We start from the raw sequence: 21526 nt of genomic DNA, 5'->3' as shown, positions 1-21526 counted from the left end.
AGAGGGAGTTTAAAATGTCTTTGAATAAGTTAGTATTTGTATTGCCCTTACCGTGTTTTCCTTTAGCAATCCAAACTCGGGTTCTTTCAAAGACGACTCTGTACATATCATCAGAAGGTTCTCTTATGGAAGACAACGCCACATGGGCTGCACCTTTTGCTCTCAGTTCGAGTACCAGGCCTGCACGGTTGCGAGGAGCTGCCACCCATTGCCACTCCCAGGATCCTCTAGACGACACCGCTAGATGTTCTGTAATGTAAGTAAAGATGTTTGAAAACTGCTTAAATTTACAAAGATACGTTTAGAAAACGAGACGATTCGAAGTTTCAGATTTAAATTTTATTCATAAAGTCCTAGTATATATTGAACGGACCATGGGAGACCAGAAATTTAATATTTATAAGGCCAGAGAGGTAATGCTGCCAGCATATTGATCATACCTGGGAACCCATTTTAATGTAATAGTAGGTTAGGTCACTGGGGACATAAACAGTAAAAACAAAAAGGAAAATAACAAATAAGACGATTTTAAAACGTTCATCTCGGGGTGCATCACTAATGGTCAAGCAACACTTGATTTTTGTCATACAGGCAAGTCATCACATATCAAGCTATATACTTTTGTTCGAATATCGTCTCTAGTGCAATAGAACAGGATGCGTTAATGTGTAGCTTGATGTACTGCCGTCTGTACTAAAAATTTTTGCCCTGTGCAATAGTCCAATTTTTACAGTGTAGCCCATGAGTTAGTATTGTGCAAGGTTTTCTTGTAAAAAGATCTGGAAATTTAACAGAAAAACTAGAACACGCATTAACAACCTAGACACCAAGCCTGACAAGACTTTTGGTGATGTACCACCGCCTTATGAAAACCTATCTCGTCGAACAATAAATTATATTGTCATTTTGACCCCATTTTGAACATGTAAACATAGTCATGGCCAGACCAATCGACAACTTTTTTTTAAACAACATTCTTCTTTCCGTGTATTGTTCAGATTCTAAATTCATACTCTAAATTAAAATTACATTATTTCATAAGAAATGTGAAAAGTGATTTTGTCCCCACAAAGCAGAAGCTGCGCCGCCGAAAGCGACTTTCTGAGTAGGTGGGATGACCTTTTATTTCTTTGTTTCCTCTTTTGAGTTTGAAATCTTAAGAATTGAGAATAAGAATAAAACTATTTTAGTTATGCCTTATTATAATAATATTATAAACTACTTTCATAATACAAAATACTTTTTTGTTGTACTTCTTACTTACCTATTACTGCCGCCAAGCTGTAAAGTTAGCATTACTGCTTTCTGGTTTTGAAGGGTGCTGGTGTCATTACAGGCACATGAGACTTGTCAACTTACGTCTCATAGTGACGGGCGCAGTGGCAGTGTCCCTCAAATTTTTGCAATTTAAAGTTCTGAGGGGTAATGCAACTGTTATGGACAGGCGTGTTGCCATAGAGCGCACGACTTGTCCGTCCTGTCACTTGATATTATAAAAAAAACTTACGACTATGGGAAATTTTACAACCCTCCTATTTAAGCACAAACAATTTCCAACCAATTTCGTTCCTGGAATCTTTAAACCTTGGACACCACATACAATAAAACTTAATTTTAATCATTTTTTAAATGATAATTTCACAAACTTAGCAAGGATACAGACTACCACCAACAGCGATTGGGTGGTAGTTTCTCTCAATAGAGAGCTGACAGAGGCATTAAGGAGTTACCACACTCACAGATCCGAAATCAACATGGGCTAGTCAGAAAAATAAAGCCCAAGTACAATGTACAACGTCTTCTTCACTCTTATTGCATTATCTCCATGCTTTTTCTGAATGGCTCGTCAATAAGACGTGATTCCCTTTAGAAGAAAGTAATTTTTACCATTAGCACAGAAGTAGGCGCTTTGCGTATCGCTCCTATGCAGTCCTTCAGGCAGGACCAGCACGCTGGCTGATCGAATCACTGAGCCGACTAAAGTCTCGTTGTTGAATGACGTGTACGACACTGAGCAGTTATCTGCACTATAGCCGGTCACTTCAACTGGAAAGAAAAATGTTCAGTGTAAAAATAGGATCGAAATATAATCATTAAATTACCAGATGATGATAAAATTGAAGAAATTTTTAATAGTAATTTAAGAGTAATTTCACAAAAAATAATTGAATATCAATACATTAAAAAATTAAATACAGTGAATAGCGAAATCTCTAGCCGGGTCTGGTAGCAGTAATTTTACATTTCTCATAGATGGCGCTACGGTTAAAAGTTGTTGAAAACTAAATCCAAAGATCCCACAAACAAACTCACAGAGAAATTCGTGAGGTCCGCTGGTTCGTTCTGTGGCTTAGTTGGCATGGCGTCTGACACGGTTTGCTAGTTTGCGGTCTATTCGATTCCGGCCGGATCGAAGGAATTTTTTTTAAGTGTTCGATCTTTGCATTAATAATTATAACAAACTAGTGGAGTAATTTCACATAAAAAATAATTGAATACCAATTCAATAAAAAATTAGATTTTTTTAATAAAATTTTTAAATAGTAGTACCACACAAACGATAACGAGTTGGACGATCTACCTGCAAAAGTATGAGAGACAAAAGTCAATTCGCGCGCTACAATTTTAATGTTTACAATTACCAGATGCTTGTCACTTTCAGTTTCAGTTTGGTTATCAGTTAATTTATTGTGCACTGGGTCTTTTGGCTCGTGGTCACTATTCAAGGCAATTCAAGCATCTGTTCTTCAGTTGTCGAAATATGTACGAGTTATTATATCTAATTGTCAGAAAATTGCTATTTCTCTGAGCTACTTATAGCCATTATTTTTAAGTTTATTAAATGACACGATGTTTTAGTAGCATGATTGAACCACTCTACTAATTAGTTTGCTATAATTATGAATAACAAAGATTGAAACATTCCAACATTTTTGGATTTGATTGAAAACACTTGGAAAAATTCCGAACTAGCACCCTCAAGCAATCCGTGGCAGATGCTCTGCCAATTAAGCTACGGAACGCATCAGCAGACCTTACCAATTTTTCTATGTACTTCTTGCAGATCTTTGTTTTTTGTTTTTAAAGGCTTTTCGTCGTAGCGCCATCTGTGAGTCATTTATTTCATCACGCAGTATCCTTAGAGTTACCTTTGCAGCTACCATCGCTGACTAGAGATGTCGCTATAATTGTATTTTGGTATAGTAGTCTATAAGGAATTTTCTCCACTAGTTTGTTATAATAATCAAAAACAAAGATCAAACACTTAGAAAAATCCATTCATTCAATATTATAAAAGGATTGCTTCGCTGTAAAGCAAGTGCCTATAACCAACGTCTATCTATGTCCGTTGGGACAGACATAACTTCAAAATCAAAATCAAAATCAAAATAATCTTTATTTCATAGGTAAGCATTATTACACTTGAAATCGTCACAATGGTTAAACTCTACCGCTCATTCGTAAGGCAGATTCCCCTGAGAAGAATGAGCAAGAAACTCTAGGGGTTGCTCTTTGTAAATAACATTTACAATATTTTTTTATTTGAAACATCAGATTGAGACTACCTCCATGAGCTAAACGGGTTACTACCACGGATTTTTGTCATCCAAGTACGCAGAAGTTGTATAATAACCTTTAGTATAAAGTTTTTGTTTCACTATAGTTTTAAACCTCGTGAAAGGCAAATTTTGTATATCAACCGGAATCTTGTTATAGAAGCGTATACATTGCCCCTTAAATGATTGTTTGACTTTGTGAAGACGACTATCAAGAAAAGCTAGTTTATTTTTATTCCTCGTATTAATGTTATGTCTGTCACTATTTTTCATAAAGAAATTACTATTCCTTTTAACATAAATTATATTTTCATAAATGTATTGTGAGGCTAGTGTAAGAATGTTAATTTCCTTAAACTTATCTCTCAAAGATACTTTGGGGCCCAGATTGTAAATTGCCCTAACTGCACGTTTCTGCAGGACAAAGATTCTATTGATATCGGCGGCATTACCCCAAAGCAAAATGCCGTATGTCATTAGACTGTGAAAGTAGCTGAAGTAAACCAATCTAGCGGTTTCGACGTCTGAAAGTTTCCTTATTTTTTTAATCGCGTACACTGCAGAGCTGAGCCGTTTTGACAACTTACTTATATGAGGACCCCATTGCAATTTAGCATCTAACGTTATACCTAGAAATACAACTGTATCCACAAGATTCAATTTTTCGTTTCTAACTACAATGTTTGTAACCGTCTCTCTAACATTGGGTAATGTAAATTTCACACAATTTGTTTTTTTCTCATTAAGAAGTAGGTTATTAACAGCAAACCAATCAACTACTTTAGATATAGCATTGTTCACATCGTCATAGGAACATTGGTGCCTTTTAACTTTAAATAATAAGGAAGTATCATCAGCAAACAATACTATCTCATGTTTTATACCCTCCATAAGGCTAGGTAAATCATTAATATAAACTAAAAACAAAAATGGGCCTAGAATTGAACCTTGAGGGACACCCATGCTAATTACAGACCCTGACGATCTCGTACCGTTAACATCGACCCTCTGTACCCTACCACGCAAATACGATTTAAGAAGGTCGAGATCACGTCCCGCCACACCATAATGGCGAAGTTTCCTGACCAGTGTATCATGGTGCACACAATCAAAAGCCTTGGAAAGGTCACAGAATACACCAATAGCATCATGTGAGACTTCCCATGCATCAAATATATGATTAATCAACTCTACACCAGCATCGGTTGTAGAGCGACCCCGAGTGAAACCAAATTGTTTAGGAGACATTAAATTATTACTATAAAAATGTGCACACATCTGATTTAGAATAATTTTTTCAAATATTTTACTGAGAGTTGGTAGTATTGATATAGGTCTGAAATTGGTGGGGTCAGAAATACTACCAGATTTGAAAAGTGGAATAACTTTACTTTGCTTCATGAGGTCAGGAAAGACACCATCATCAACACATTTATTAAAGACACAGGCTAAGTAAGGCGCAATACAATCAACTATAGAACTAATTACTCTGACTGAAAGACCATCAAGATCAGCAGTATTTTTTATATTTATAGACTTAAAGGCCTTAACAATATCGTTTGGAAATACATGACGGAACCTTAAATTAGTGATACTAACTGCATTATTTTCTTTTAGTAAGGATTCAGCGGCCGTGGGAGATGAATTTAACGAATTAGTAGTCAAAATTGGAATGTTGGTAAAAAAATTTTCAAATATTTTAGCAACTTCTGCGTCTGTGTTTACAATTTTGTCATTAAATCTTAGTTGAAAATCTAAGTTACGAGGTTTGACCCTTCCAGTTTCGCTATTTATAATATTCCAAGTCGTTTTTACTACATTCGCGCTGCTTTTTATTTTATTATTAATAAACATTGCTTTGGCTGCCACACAAACACGTTTAAACATTTTCGAATATTTCCTAACAAAATCATTAAAACTGTTACTAGTGTTATAAGTTCTTTCATCGTAAAGATCATACAGCCTTTGTCTACTTTTGTGAATTCCCACAGTCGCCCATTCACTAAATTTCAATGAATTATTAATAGTTATGATTTTGGACTTAAAAACATTATCACGTTCACTTTTCACTATGTTGAAAACTGAATTATACAATTTATTGGGATCGTTAACGTACGGAATGTCAGTTAGTTTAAGCATTACGTTATTTCTATAAGCTTTAAGTCGACCATTATTTATCGGAACACATGTGATATCCTTTTTCGGCATTTTGTCAACAGTTATATTAAAAGTGGCCAATTGACCGCAGTGATCTGAAGTTAATTTATTTATAATAGATTTATTACTAGGTACGGCGTTGGTATAAATGTTGTCTAAACAAGTGGCAGTAGTAGAAGTTATTCTAGTAGGCACCAAAAAAAGATTCACAAGGTTATAACATTGGAAAAATGATATGAGCCTACTGCTAGCACTGGAATCTTCTAATAAGTTAACATTGAAGTCACCACAAACAGCAATATATTTATTTATATTATTTAATTTGGCTAAAACTTCATCTAATCTTTTTTCAAATAGTTCGTAAGATGAATGAGGGGGTCTGTACACGCTTAATATAACAAGCCGTTCAAGCTCTATGCAGGATATCTCTATAGTCCGCTCAATAGATAGGCTCACAATATCTTTACGTTCTTTAAATTTTAAATTATTTTTAATAAGAATTAAAGAGCCGCCGTGAATAGCTTTTTCTCTGCTGAACGAACTAGCCACCTGGTGATTGTTGAAGCTAAACATGAACTGATGTTGTGATAGAAAGTGGTGTTCAGTAATACAAAGAATATCAATATTGTTACAGTTAATAAATAATTCTATTTCTAGCTCTTTGCCTTTCATGCCTTGAATATTTTGGTGCACCAGGTTTATTATAAAATTTACAATAAACTTGAAACTTGATAAACTTAATAAACTTGACAAGTACATATGCCTGTAATGTAATGAGCACACTGATCTAGCTTTAAAATCGGACCACAGTCACGCTCACATCATTACTTGACGGCAAAAACAGATAACGTGGCAGTACTTCCCTGACCGAGCTTTTTCACAAGGCCTGCTAAATGATTTTTCGCGATATTTTTTATCTTTTCCCTCTTAACTCCTAATTGCCACATTTGACATTTTTGTATTAGAAAGATATGCAGTTACCGGGAAAATGAAATAAGCAATGGCGTGCTTTTAAAAAATATAAACTTATGTTTATAAGTTTGGGTTCGAAACTCCCTTTAAGTTTTTTTTATATAATACTAAGTGTTGCGTAGTATTTTTTTTAACAATAGTTAAAATGTAAGATGGCACATGCTGTGAGAGAATGTTTATATAATGGTTTATTTATGTCTGGGTGTGTGTCATTCATTCATTCATTCATATCGTCTTGTTAACGAGTCGAGTCTGACGTTTATACACTCCCGGACACATAATTCGCCACCTTGCATTTTTATCCTTAAATGTAAAAACATAGTTATCGCCGAAGAAAAAGTTTTCTCCGGTTTTTTAAATCCAAATTTTCAATAAGGACTTAAGGAAATGAAAGTTCTTGATCAATCAAGCATTGTATCAGCTAAGGACATTTAATATTGAAAATTTAAGGTGGTTCGAATTATGTGTCCGGGAGTATATTTGTGAGAACCAGTACTTAGCTACTGACACAGCATTATCAGTGAGATTGTACGCACCCTCGCGTGTGCAGGTGTCCCTACACGCAGGCCACGCCAAAAGATGTACCATTGTCTGGGGACACCACACACAAATGCGGTCTCTGAGCTATAACCCTTTTTATTCATTCGAATGACTTTGGTTAACAGTCGATTCCACGGATTATACAGGTATATTTAAAAAAGAATCACTTTTGTCACAGTTTAATTATAATTGTAGATATATTATTAAATCGTTTTATAGTCATAATTCATTGGATAAATTTGTAAAATGTTATGAAATATGTAATACTCTATTGTAAAGTTAGGCAGATTGTTTGGAGTTGTTTTCTTGCAAAAGTTGTATTATAATACATTGGTTTACCGCATTTTCATAGTGCAGACAAACAGCAAATGGGATTTGTTTTTCTTTTAATGTGAACATGTACATGTTGAAGACTTCTAGAATCTCAAATAAAATTGTTATAGTTGGAACATCGCATCGATCGCAAGGAGAATCAAAATTTAGTGGATAGTTTTCGGAAAACTGGAAAAGTCTTGCGGCCAGAAATGATATCACAGTGTCTGAAGACCCGTCTTTTTAACCAGTGTGTCCCACCACTACACTACTACTACACACACATAACAATGACATATGGTGCACAAATGTGAACGCTTACTAAGGAAACTGTGCACCGAATACGAGTTGCACAGAGGGCGATGGAGCGCGCCATGCTCGGTATCACATTTCTCGATAAAATTCGAAACACGGAAATCCGACTTCAGACGACAGTTTAAGATGTTGAGGACCATCTTGTAGACCAGGGCATCTGGTTAGACGAGGTGATGGCTGCTGGAGTAAAGCTTTGACGGAGTGACGGCCAAAGACAGGCCCAAGAAATCCGGGTCATCCAGTTGCACGCTAGGTCGACGACATAATAAATTCGCGGACAAAACTTATACCGGATGGTGGTACTTCACATGGCTGTTTGTATTCGCTATCGGGTATTTGTTGTACGTTGAAAAATATTTGACATACAGACAAACACTAAAAATTTTTTAAACATGTCCTGTAGATTGTAATGTAGCCTCCGCAGCCTCCACACATCTTGCTTAGCGAGTTTTAAAAAATATTTTAAAGTTTTTTGTGATCTCTTAAATATTTAATTTTTTACAGATTTTTGGTAACTAGTAAACGGGTCAAAATCTGAAGACCAGCACTGCTCGCTTCAGCGAGTGAGCAGAGACTGACGACGGAACAAAACAAAATGAGAATGGCGAGGCAAAGGAATTAAAGAACGATTCAAAATTTGAAAACAAGTGGCCAGGAACCAGAGAAAATGTGATAAAAAGGTGGGATTACGATAGAAGGAGGTCACATCGTCACAATAAGCCCGTCTACACATAAAATAATGAAAATAACCATAGTGAGGATTTTCTTATTTGCCTATTTGACTTCTTTGATGTTTGCTGTATTTGTCGAATAGGCAGACAGGGCTAATACTTTAGTGATTATTTGGTAAATATTGACATATTTGCCAATAAGTAAATCCAAATAGCCATATGAAGTGCCACTTAGAGTGCACAGGACCGGAAAGTTTGGCAGGAGGGAAAGGAGGCCTATTCCCAGCAGTTGGTAACACAGGGCTGAAAAATGAATGAAATGAAAATTAATCGTGTATGTTCCACAGTTTTTTCTTTCTTATTAATTCCTGTTTACTAAAGTTCAATCGCATTTTTTCTTTGTAAATCTCTTGCAAACTAATTGGTGTAGTCCGTTTAGCTGTCTTATTGGATATTTGCTGTCGGTGTGTTTTCTCTATTGTCTGAAGAATCATACGTCTTTTTCCAAACATGGCTCCACTTGGGTCGACGTTTGTGTGATCTAAAGCCATCTGAATCGAGTTATCAACTTCTTTAGCAAGCTGTTTAATTTTTACCATTCTAGCTATTTGCTGTAATAAATAAAATAAAATATTATATCTTATATATTTATAGGAAATTATTTTTTCGAACTTTCAAATGCACTGGTAGATGAAAGAAAAACATTTGAAATGTAAGAAATCAGTTATTGTTGTCAATTTAATGACAACAGTAATAAAAATAAAGCATTTTCACCTCACTAGCATTACAGAGGTGCACCCTTAGAGGATGGAAAAAAGTTTCCATAGTCTAAGGGTGCACCTAACATTTTCTTTCGAAGAAAAAAAACATAATGACAACGATTTTTTGTACATTATTTAAGTAATATAAATCCGTTGGTATATTTTTTTTATTATTGTTGTCATCACATTGACAACGATAACTGATTTCTTATGGTTCGACTGTTCTTTCGTCTACCATTTTCCTCGCTATAGTGAGGTGAAAAAGTATGTGTTTCGCTCGGCAGCAAAGTTGTTTTCCGCTTCCCCTGATACCCTCGCTACGCTCAGGATTCTATTTTTGAATCTTAGCAACCTTCGCTTGTTTAGGTTTCGATAAGCACTTGCGTCAAACGACAACTTTGCAGCATTGCATAACAAATAACTTTTGTGTCGAATATTTCTGAGTAAGACTACATACAATATCGTATAAAAAATTAAGAGATTAAAAATATGTGTTATGTAAGTTCGAAGCATGAGGCCTTTTAAGTACCAAAAGTAGAGCGCAGAAGACTTTCGGCTCGACAAACAATAGGTACGAGTACCTACTATTCGTTCTATACGCTTAATACTTTCGCCTTGCGTTATTATTAGATATTGCGACCGGGGATAAACATGATAAAATCGACTTAATAGGTAAACCTACTAAATATTAAATGGTCGTTATATTGGGAAAAAACAATTATTTCACAAAAATTTACTTTGAAATAAGTGCAATTGCAATTTCGGGGACGAATATTTCTTACAAATACTATGGTAGTCAATGTTGTTAATTCGTAACAGATGATACCACATTTCAGTCACACACTCGCCTTCCTATCGCGTTTTCTTAATAAAGTTAAGTCATTTTCTGTAAAAATTCCAGATAGCGCGATGCCACATGATGCTTTGCGTTGACGTTGCGACGACGCGACGATGTATTGTATACATATAAATCAGAACAACGCAACGTAAGCAACAAAGTACGTTGAAATCAAAGCGCTGCGACAATCTAATGCCAGTGTAGCATCGCCCTAAGTAAGCGGTGACACGTTGCGACATCACTTTGGCGCTCGGTGCGTTGAAATCATAGCGTTGCAACGACGCTACGCACCGGCAGAGCCCGGGTGCCATCGCTCCTAATTGGTTTTCGCAGTATAACGACTTCTTCCTGTTTACAATGTGAATTTCTCGTTATGAACGAAAAAACCTATTGGTTGTGGAAACACAGTTTTCCCTTCGTTTTGGTAGATAATTGGCCTAATTTGTTTACTATTTCATGAGTGTAGTTTTTTAAATGTTCCTGAGTGTTTTCGAACACCAATATCATATGATGAAATTTTTTTCTTGCAGTGAACATTTGATCCGTCAATATAGGATTTGGGTCCCTTAGTTGTACATATTTGGCAATGTGATCCAGCTTATTGATTCTAGTCTCAGCATCAACTAGAAGCTCTCGAATCAAATATCTTATTAAGCGTCTCATTCTGTGCTTGGTGGTAAAGGTGTAATGAGCATTGTTTTCTTTTAGAAGTAAGCCTGAAACATTAATGGTACGTTTATGAAACGACATTGCACTTAGCAGTAGAGCTCCCTGTGAAAGAGTTTGCTCAGAGAAGTGCCGCCTTACTTATTTTTGCCGCCAAGCGGTAATGTGATCGTTGCTGCGTTTCGGTTTGAAGGGTAAAGGTGCTGGCGAAATTACAGGGACATGGAATTTGTTAACGCGCGGCGCGGTGGTAGTGCTCTCAGTTCTTAGCGATTTAAAGCCCTGACTGCAACTGCCATGGCCAGGAATTGGATTACCACCAGTCTCATGATTTGTTCAGCCCGTCAATTGCCTCCGCTTCCGCCGTCACGCAGCCGTCCCATATAGAGTCTGGTGTGGTGGTAGGAATGTGTGGCACCGTGTACATCAAAATTTACATTTTTTTTCAAAAATAAAATACAAATATATATATACGATCACATCTGGGCCATTCTCAAAACGGACTTAAAATAATAAAAAAAAACAATGTAGTCTCAAATGAATGGTACCGTATCCTACAATATGTTTCACTTAAAGAAGTTTTCATGAAAAAAAGGAAAAAAGAAAACACGACTTCAAGGAAGTGACACAAATCCATGGTAATGACATATTAGATTAATTTTAATGAAGCATGTATGGTTTACTGTAGAAGAAAACGTATTTTTTACTTTATTATCTTTATTTACGTATTTATTTATATTGTATACACTTTATTTATATCAGGACACATCGGTGCCATTATTTCTAATAACAGTTTTTATAATCAATATTATTTACTTAACACCTTTACTTTTCTTCGCACCTTTAGAATAAAAGTGCTCAACACAAAATTTTTACCTTTTGGGAAAATGCAAAATAAGTTATGATGTGACATTTTCATATTATCTAATTTTTATTCCTGGAGTACTAAAGGTAATGGGCCTTGTTAGTCTATCATGGTCCATGGTAAAATAATGATGAAATATTTAGCTTTATAACATAAAAATAGTTTAACAATTTAAATAAAATGTAATTTACAAAAACACTACACAATGACAATTTTTTCATGCACAAACGTTATGAAATATTTTGTATCCATTTTTTTATTTATGTGGTAATTATTTAGTATTTTTTTAGAAAGTTTATTATATACGTAGAAACGTATTATCGTAAAAAATATAGACTAGTTTATTTTATAAAAATAAATATATTTAAATTTAATTTGTATCATTGTAAATGGACTTAGCACACGACATGGAAGTGACATTTTCGTCACTTTCTTAATGATGATTTAAATAAATGTTTATATTGTGTAAATATAAATAAAAATCATATTAAAATAAATTACCTCGATTATATTAATATTTTAAATAGGAATTGACTAAGTAATAATACAAGTATATAGTTTTTTAATACATATGCCCAAAAGAAAATTGCAGAAATGAGAATGGCCCATCTATGTCCTAATTGAGTACTACATAATATTTCCTAAGATGATGATATCCCTCTTTCGCTTCTTCTACTAGCATTCCCTGTATGTCTGGCGCACCTTAGATGACAATCTGCCAGTACTTTTATGCGGAATGTGCAAATTATTTAACGATGATGTCATATATGTTCACAGTTCAAACTATAGTCGACTTGTGCGTAGTGCGTATTAGCATAGAGTTCTGAACTCTGCCACAAGCTACACTGCAACTTGTGTGCCCAAGAAATTCATTGAGACAACACACAAAGTTCGCCACACATTTGTAGACTACACTTATCGATACGAAATCGAAATTTCGGCCGAAAGACATCCACTGCTGGAGATTGGCCTCCCACAAAGATCGCCACAACGACTCGTCTTGCGTTACTGCTTGCATACAATGGATTCCCTTTACCAGGTCATCGGTCTACCTTGTGAGTGATTTACCTACGTTGCGTCTTCCGGTACGCGTCACCACTCGAGAACTTTTTGACACCATCGGCTGCCACTTCAATTTTGTAATGTGGCAGAAAACGAATTATATTCATATAACAAGGGCAAAAAAGCGTTTCGCTTCCTCTCGACCTTTTTCGCTCTTATTACATGGACGTAAAGCTTTTTCTGATCGACTCTAGCTGATTCCGCGATTCTGTTACCCGAAACATAGTAGCGTAGTGTAGCGTATATATATAGAGACAAAAGAAGTATGCTAACTCTATAAAAACGTAGCAACGCGGCTTGTATGTGTGCAATTTCGCTGCGTGCGGTGTACGGACGCACACATTCATATAATAATGAAAGGCGCGTTAGACGACCAGCGCCATGCAATGATTTTGCGAATGTGGGCGTCCTATACGGACACACATGCAAGCCGCGCAGCTTATATACTTGTCTTGTCTCTATTCGATACGTTGATACGACACCAAGAATACTAGCAAATAAACGAATGCCTCTTTATTTTGGGTATTTTGATCTGGGCTTAAATTCCATATCCGGCTGAGTAATGAATAAATGCAACCCGAGTTGGTCCCTTGAGAGTCGATTAAAATCAGATTAAACTAAATGTAGCCAATTTTTCATCATAAGGAGACTAGATGAACTCATCGTCACTTTCCATCAGGCGAGATAGAAGTAAAATTATTTTATGTTAAAAATATATATATTCCAAACAACTTACCAGAGAAACTGAGCAATAAAATATATATTTTGGGACGCATGTTGTAGAATTAAAATAATTTTATGTAATGAGCAGTAGAAAAACAATTTGTAAAAGAAAATCATTTCATTATTACGTCACTTTACGGTACTGTGAAATACGGTTATTAAATCGTGTAATCAAAATACAATGTTTATTAAAGCAATAACCACTCGTACGTGTAATTGATAAGGCCTATTATTAACCGGTACTCCGTGGTAGCCCAATGGTTTGACTACTGCCTCTCGAGCAGAGGCCGTGGGTTCGAATCCGGGGTCGCACCTCTAAGTTTCTCAGAATTTAAGTGCGAAACATAATTTTAAATTTACCATGAGCTTTTCGGTGAAGGAAAACATCGTTATGAAACTCGGAAAACGTGTGACGTCCCCAACTCGCTTTAGGCCAGCGTGGCGGATTATGGCCTAAAACCCTCGCCTGAGAGGAGAGCCGGTGCCTAGCAGTGGAATGTGTAAATGGGTTGATGGTGATGATGATGACTGCCAACCGAAATGCCGTAGATATGTGCCATGTCTTAGTAACTAGTAGTAACATCTCTAATTTGACTAAGATGTCAAAATAATGACATAACATTTATTTTCACATATTGAAAGAAAGAAAAGTAGTTTATTTGGTAAATTTATGACAAATTATATATAACAGAATGATAACAAAAATAAAATAATCTTATGATAAAATACAAAATAAAAGAAATACATTTAAAAGTTACCCAAATGGTCTCCATTCAGCTTTTTGTAACAAGACGTGTGAAAACACCTTGTTACGCTAGTTTTCAGTGAAGCCGAATAAATAACAAGGATAATGTCGCTTCGTCCAAGCAAATAAAATAATTTAAAAAAATAGTATATACATAGTTAGGCGTAAATCAAAACTTAAATGCAAACCAAAAAGTAAAAAGCATGCAATAAAAATGGGTGTACGTTTACGGTAGGATAGTAGTAGGAATACCAAAACTGATTGAGCGTGTATTGTGTATTTAACTCATGTATTTGTAAATGGTGTATTAAAGTTAGCAGTAAAATGTCAAGAAAGCACAGCACGACTGCCAGGGCTGTTAGACACCAGAGAAAATAATAAAAATTTCTTAAAAGATGATTTGAAGGAGGCAACATTCGAGTTAGAACACTATTGTAATAGCAGTGCGATATTTATATAGCTGTTTGTCCGAAAATGTGCAATGGGTATTTTACCATTATTAATGTTATAACTGAGCACTAGATTTCTTTAAGAAGAGAGTCAGTCTTCATGTATATCGCCACCTCACTGTAAAACCTCGTGTGTCTAATATTTCTTGCAGTTTTATTACGTGCACAAAAGTTCAATCTATTAGGTACTTCTTAAAACCACAAACATATACTGTGATTTCAGAGATATCCAATGATAAATTTCTAAGCCTCACGGTCTATGTGTCTAACCGATTATTAAAGGTTAATTTTTAGATTAGTTTTCTCTACCCAATTTCGATGGCAATTTTTATTATTTGAATATTGTAGAATAGTATCATGAAGTTTTATTTAACATTCGAGTGTAGAATCCTGTAATATTATTGAATATTTTTCGATAATGTATCCGAATATTTAAATAATAAAAATTGCCACCGAAATTAGGCACAGAAAAGTAATCTAATCATTGACCCAAATATTTAAAAAGTGGACATAGAAGGTTTTAATATTAAAGCGGCGAATACTTATCTGGAGAACGAGATAAAACGTGTTTTATCATGTTATGAAGTAATTATTAAATATGTTAATACAGATCTTGGCATAAAAAATCCGACTGATCCCCCTTGTTAACGCAAAACTTCCAGAGCGTTTAATTTCACAATTATGCCGGCAGGCCCTCAGCTAAGAATTCATTCTACAAGTTCATTAAAACATTTTGCTCCACGGATTACTTGTGAACAGATTTTTAATCATTTTTGGTGCTAACGCTTATTGTTTTTTTTGTTAGTTTGAAATTAAAACAACGACTTTCAGATTTCGGAGTTACGAATGCATTGAGGTGATAGTTTGTGATCAGTTTGTGATCTACACCATCTTTTTTCATGTCTCTCATATACTACATAATCACCATTATCAACAACAACAACTCATATAAATATTTCAGAAGTAGTAGAGCTCTTTGTGATAATAATAATAAAAATTTAAAAATTTAAAGTAATGTTTTAGGCCTTGGGAGAGGCGAGAGTCTAAACTAGATTTATATCATATTATTAGTATTAATAATAATAATAATAACGCACACACTTAACATAGCAAGCACTACGGTAACCCTGTGTCGCGGGTGCCATGGACACACATAGACAACCACAAACTACACCCAAACTCACGCTATTTCTGCCGCCAAGCAGTAATGTCAACATTCCTGCGTACCGGTTTTGTAGAGCATGGAACTTGTCAACCTTATATCTCAGGGTGATGGGCGCAGTGGTAGTGCCCCTCCGATCTTTGCAATTTATAGCTCTGAGTGGCATTGTAACTGTTATGAATAGGCATGTAGCTTAGGCGTGTAGTCCCGTCACTTGACGTTGTAAAAAAAATAATTATTTCATGGTAAACTAGAATCGCCAAACAGAATATATTATCATACTTATCCACGTATATAAAAAAAATCATTTGTGCTTTTTATGTGTAGGATTTGTGGTGTATTATTGCATTTTAATTAGAATTTTTTAGTTGGTAATACGGGGTCTTCTTATGTAGCAATGCAGAATAGCAATTTTCATTAGCAAATTTTGCATTTAAACTGAGTAATTTTCTAATTTGCAAAATAAGTTAGCCGCCATTTTGCGGTTGGTTTAAAGTATGCAGTAGCTATCAGTGGGGATTCGTATCGGCAGACCGGATAAAAAAACGTCCCAACTTTGGCACGAACCAAACCAACAGTATTCAAGGAGGGTATTTGTGATATCACTACGTGTTTATCGTTATCATTCTGTCAAGCCACTATACAGCCTATAAAAACTTATAACGCATTCTAGATCTTTATATATGGGTACAGATATTCTATGATGATGGCTATTTTCACACTTTTGATTTTTGCCCTGCGGCGTAAACGAGCAGTTAGAGCAATTTACTGTAAGAAATCTATTTCTTCATGGTGCTACGGCATAAAAGTCGTTAAAAACAAAAAACAAACATCTGTAACAAGCACATAGAAAAATTCGTAAGGTTCGCCAGTTCGTTCGATGGCTTAGTAGATATAGCGTCCGGCACGGTTTTGCTGGAAGATGCTAATTTGAATCCGGCTGGATTGAAGGATATTTTTATAAGTGTTCGATCTTTGTATTAACAAAATGTAATTACAACAAACTAGTGGAGTAATTTCACAAATAATAAATGGATATCATGTTGGTGTATCCTGACATTCATAAACTTAATTACAAGGTCACGATTTCGAGTGTAATTTGCTTACCTATGAAGATTTATTTAAGTTTGAGGTAATATAGAATAAGAAAGAAGAAGAAGAAGTTGTATGAAAAGGGTAGCTGATGTATGTGAGGCTCAAGAGTTGTGTCAGGATTCAGTCCTCCTGTGGGACTAGGGCGCGAGCTTATGTAAGTAAAGAATGAAGAGTATTGACTTACCAGTAATATTCTTTCTTCCAGGTGTATTAACTGCAACCCGAACCACTAGCTGAGTGCCACCACGAGGCCCCAGCCGAAGTCGTTCTGTGACGTACAGGGCTCCAGTGCTGGCAAAAGCGGCTCCAGCACTCAATGCCAACAGGGCTGTCACCTGAAGATTAAAAAACAATTTCGTCATACATAAATTTTAAAATTATTTATTTTTTTTGTGATGTACAAGTTACGTTACACGAATGAATGCTGTTAAATAAATAACTGTTATATCCCTTGCGGCATACAAAATTTTTATAACTATTTTATAGCAATCTTGCTCGGTTCTAGTAGATTATAATTTGTCACCTTATTCAAAACTTACTAAAACAAGGTTTTTTAATGTATTTGAGACCATTTTGGTTACCCAGTTTCAGTGTATGGCTATTGTAGAGTCATGGAAACATTTTTGTTTTGAAAAAAAAAATATTTTTTCTATATTTTTCCACATTGGACAGTAATACTTGTCAAAAGTTGATGATAACTAATATTGAAGCATAAAAAAAGTTATCGATTAATTTCGTTCGAAGAATCATTGAACCGCTCTGCTAAAAAGTTGTCATTTTGCTGATGTGGCCTTATCACACCACGGCGCCATTTTATTAGCTAAACATAATATTGTAATAAATTAGGTCCATATTCTCAGCTGTCGCGGCCATTTGCATTAACATTTTGATAAATTTATTTTGTAAAAAGGTAGTTTGTATTGTGTTTGTAACTCATAAGTCATGTAACAAAAGCTGTTGTAAGATGTCAGTAAAATAGTCATGTGAGGTTGTAAGTATTTTACAAATAACCCTATATACTCACGTAATATGCTCTCTCTAAAAAGAAGTCAATAAAAAAATGTTTTATCTCACATATCGTAATTATTTCGAAAAACACAGAATGGAGTTACAGAATGTGTTCATATAACTTAGAATTTTCGTTTATAGGTCTCAAAGGCGAACATGTGAGTTGTGTAATTGAAATTCCTTCATTCCTTGCCAATAGTGGTCAAGAGAGACCCGTTATTGGCTCAAACATCTACCGATAAACACTCACGATCTCACTTCCGGCTCACAGGTATTTGAAGGGTAACCGTGTTTCGTTGCGAAATAGGATAAAATAAAGACAGAAATAGAGTAGTAAAGCGCCTTTGGGATCAAAATCTTGTTAGGTCGTTTAGTGAATCAAATTTTTATTAATTGAATTGGAAAAAAAATATTTATAAGAAGTTAAAGTGTACAAGTGGTTTTCTTATTGGACTTGGTTTTTTAGGCTAACTGTTCGACTTAGAGATGCAAACAAATAACAACAGAGATATTAATGATGAAAGTTAATGGTGAGGGGATGTTTCGCTCCTTTTTAGTAAAACGATCATTAGTATGTTGTTACGAGTAGTATGGCGCCATGGTCATGAATTTACAAATAAGTATAGCCATTTATTTTCAACTTATAACGTCTGAATACCGCTCTAATGCAGCGAAACTACCACCACCACTATTACAACAACGCTACTACTACAACTAGTAATAAACCTACCTATTTCCTTATACTTATATCGTTTATGTTAATGTAATGTACTTAGTGAATATTGCTCAATTTTCATTTATCAGACGTGACACATTTTAAACCCCTCAAGGTCAAATTCAAATTCAAATAATCATTTATTCCAAAGGTAAAATTTTTACACTTGAAAACATAATTTTTTGAGCTACTGCTCGTTCACTACGCTGACCTCCCTGAGAAGAACGGGCAAGAAACTGTAGGGATTGCTCTTTTCAAATAAACTTAAATGCTATATGTAGAATACATTTTGAATCTAGACTCACGTTAGCTTTCCATACATCTTTATCTAACACGTGGTCTACAGTTTTGTAACAAGACATTTCAATAAAATGCTTTTAATGTAAGTTTTAAACTTGAGAAATGGTAATCTTAATATGCTCCGGAATCTGTATTGTAAAAACGTATATATTCACCATAAAAGAGTCGTTTACCTTAGTTAAACGAAAACGTGGTACAACTTTCGTGGTCGTGGTTTCGTATCCGGGCTCGCATCTTTGAGTTTCTCGGAATTTATGTGCGAAATTTAATTTAATTTGAAATGAGCTTTTCGGTGAAGGAAAACATGGCAATGACACTTACATCGTGGCAGACTATGACCAAAATCTGAAAAAACTCCCAACTGAAAAAAGACCCAAGCCGGCAGTGGGACGTATAAAATGTTCTTGAGTTTTATTTCATTTTTCGTCATGCAGTACCAATATTGTCACCTGTATTTAAAACTAACACTTTTAATGTCCCAAGAAACAGTAACATCATGGTATCCCCACTCATAACAAACGGCAGCTAAGAGCACTATTGACTCAACACTCCGGGGACGAACCCTCGTTGACACATGTGAAAGTACCCGGAGGTATATTTCTCACAAATAACATAGGTTAGCCAGCTTTAGAACCATTTGTCATGTTAGCTATAAAAATTGGTTCAATATTATTTCAGAAACTATAGTTTACTAAATATTCTTGGTTTAACGTACGTACGGACGTAGTGATAAAACTCGCAAATTGGAGAAATGTCTTAAAAAAAATCGGAAGACGAGGAAAGCATTGGCCTTGCGTAGTTCAGTATTGTAACGTAAAGTAAAAGAAGTGCTGCAGTGGCGCGTCTTTTGCGTGGCAGCCGTGCCAATACTGCTTTTCATATAACATTTGGAAGCGCAGTCACGGCACCACTGTCGTGACACATGCGCGTTACTGTCGTGACACAAGCGCGCCACTGTCGTGACACAATCGCGCCCCTGTCGTGACACATGCACGCCACTTTTGCAGTAACAATTAATGAAGTAAAGCCGGGTACTCATGGAGAGCTATAAGTGTAACGTCGCAGATACAGTAACGAGGTTCTAGTATGTACGCGTGAAACGGTCTTCACTCGCTAGAATGAGTACCTGGTCCTCGGCGGCTCACTGCGAACCGCAGGTGTTCCGCTGGTGGCAAGGTCGCGAACCACGTATACACTATAATTATTAGTAACATAACATGCACCGGTTACGGTTATAGCTAGTGAGCACCCGGGTTAAGATGTAACGAGTAGCTGCCGTGCCACAGTTGCGTCACTGCAGAGCTTTTATAAGCGTCTAAAGGAAATGACGCTTTTAAACTACTTAAAAGATTAAATAGTATTGTGTAATATTGCGTTGCGTAATAAGGTTACAAGTTTTTGAGTACATTTTTAGATGTTTAGTGCTTCTCTCAATATAAAAATACTGTTATAAAAATACTCAATACAAAAATACTGTTATAAGCGTTAGGGCAAACTCAATAAGTCGAAAATAAATTCTCGAATGAAATTAATGAAATGAACTTAATTACGGAAAACATTACTCCTAAAGTCATAATAATATCTATTGATGTTGTACGAAGAACGCCATAAAAATAAATTACATTTACATAGTACGTATTGCTTTAACGTAAATGTAATCATATTTACATATTATTTTATTCTAGCGATGTAAATAAATGTAAAAGTTTTATTTGGATGTTTGTTATTCAATTAAGCAAACATGTTTGGATTAATTTAGTTCAAAATTTTTATTAAATTATGGTACATTACTGTCCAGAATAAACACGTTTAAGTTTTTTTATCTCAATACAGAGTAAAATGACGTTTCCATTATTGCCATTTTTCGTAAAATTTTAAATAGTCACGTAGTTATTGTCGACAGTTTTGTCAACTGTGATAGTTCTTTCTTTTTTTTGGACAGTGGGGCCGCTGGTATCAAAATCAATTCGTGAAATACAGAGGCACGATTTTATTCGTTCATCACGACTTCTATTTTTATTATACAGATTTTTACGTTTTATGCTTAAGTGAAACGAGCTGGCCCATTATTGCGAAGGCATTTGTTTATTTATTTTACATACATAAGCTAGCAACTATCAGTACAGGACTAACTAGGCATAACCCATGGTCAATCATCGGATCGATAGATTATTTATCGACTGTAATCACTAACTGCATAAATTGACATAAGTTGACAACCCATACGCATAGCATTTTGCGCAGTTTAATATTGTCATTTATCTAGGAAAAAAATAGTGTAAAATACTAGTGGGTTCTACTTATTTCTGCCGAGCAAATGTGCTGTGTTCCATATTGAAGGGGAAATAATGTATAATGTCCTTTTTCTTTTTATGATGGACGTTTCGCAGTTGGCCACCTTACCTTGACACCTGACCTTGACTGCGCCACCGAACAAAAGGCGAGCTGAAGGCTCTTAACTCGTTTAAATATTTAAGTAGCACCCAGGTGGGGATATTTAAGTAGCACCCAGGTGGGGACAGAGCCCGGCTCTGGGGACTACTGGATACTTCCACTAGAAGTGCATGCTGTAAGAGTGAATTTGTGCGAGAGCACGCTGATTGGAGGGTTCTT

General features: G+C 35.4%; 2 protein-coding genes across 2 annotated transcripts in view; both read right to left on the bottom strand.

The window, feature by feature from the left end:
- LOC113240420 (C3 and PZP-like alpha-2-macroglobulin domain-containing protein 8) overlaps positions 1–21526 on the bottom strand; it is a 61102-nt gene that overhangs the window by 8581 nt on the left and 30995 nt on the right. The window contains exons 5-7 of the mRNA XM_026477709.1: positions 17075–17225; positions 1888–2046; positions 52–249 (exon numbers count right to left, since the gene is read on the bottom strand). Coding sequence (XP_026333494.1) covers positions 52–249; positions 1888–2046; positions 17075–17225 — 508 coding nt within the window. The remainder of the gene's footprint in view (positions 1–51; positions 250–1887; positions 2047–17074; positions 17226–21526) is intronic.
- On the bottom strand, positions 7422–10967 carry LOC113240419. The gene is made up of 2 exons (XM_026477708.1): positions 10574–10967; positions 7422–9135 (listed from the first exon to the last, which is right to left on the bottom strand). Exons 1-2 carry the CDS (start codon positions 10871–10873, stop codon positions 8851–8853), a joined length of 585 nt encoding a protein of 194 aa, XP_026333493.1. The 5' UTR covers positions 10874–10967; the 3' UTR covers positions 7422–8850.

This window comes from Hyposmocoma kahamanoa, unplaced genomic scaffold, assembly GCF_003589595.1.
Source record: "Hyposmocoma kahamanoa isolate Upper Pololo Valley unplaced genomic scaffold, ASM358959v1 138, whole genome shotgun sequence".
Classification (NCBI taxonomy): Eukaryota; Metazoa; Arthropoda; class Insecta; order Lepidoptera; family Cosmopterigidae; genus Hyposmocoma; species Hyposmocoma kahamanoa.
The sequence above is the reverse complement of the archived record's forward strand: the minus strand, read 5'-3'. Positions and strand labels throughout refer to the sequence as shown.

Coding starts and splice junctions, on each gene's coding strand:
- LOC113240419 (XM_026477708.1), bottom strand. CDS start 10,873: ATGTCGTTTCATAAACGTACCATTAATGTTTCAGGCTTACTTCTAAAA. Junction 9,136..10,573: donor AAAACTACACTCATGAAATA/GTAAACAAATTA, acceptor TATTTATTACAG/CAAATAGCTAGAATGGTAAA.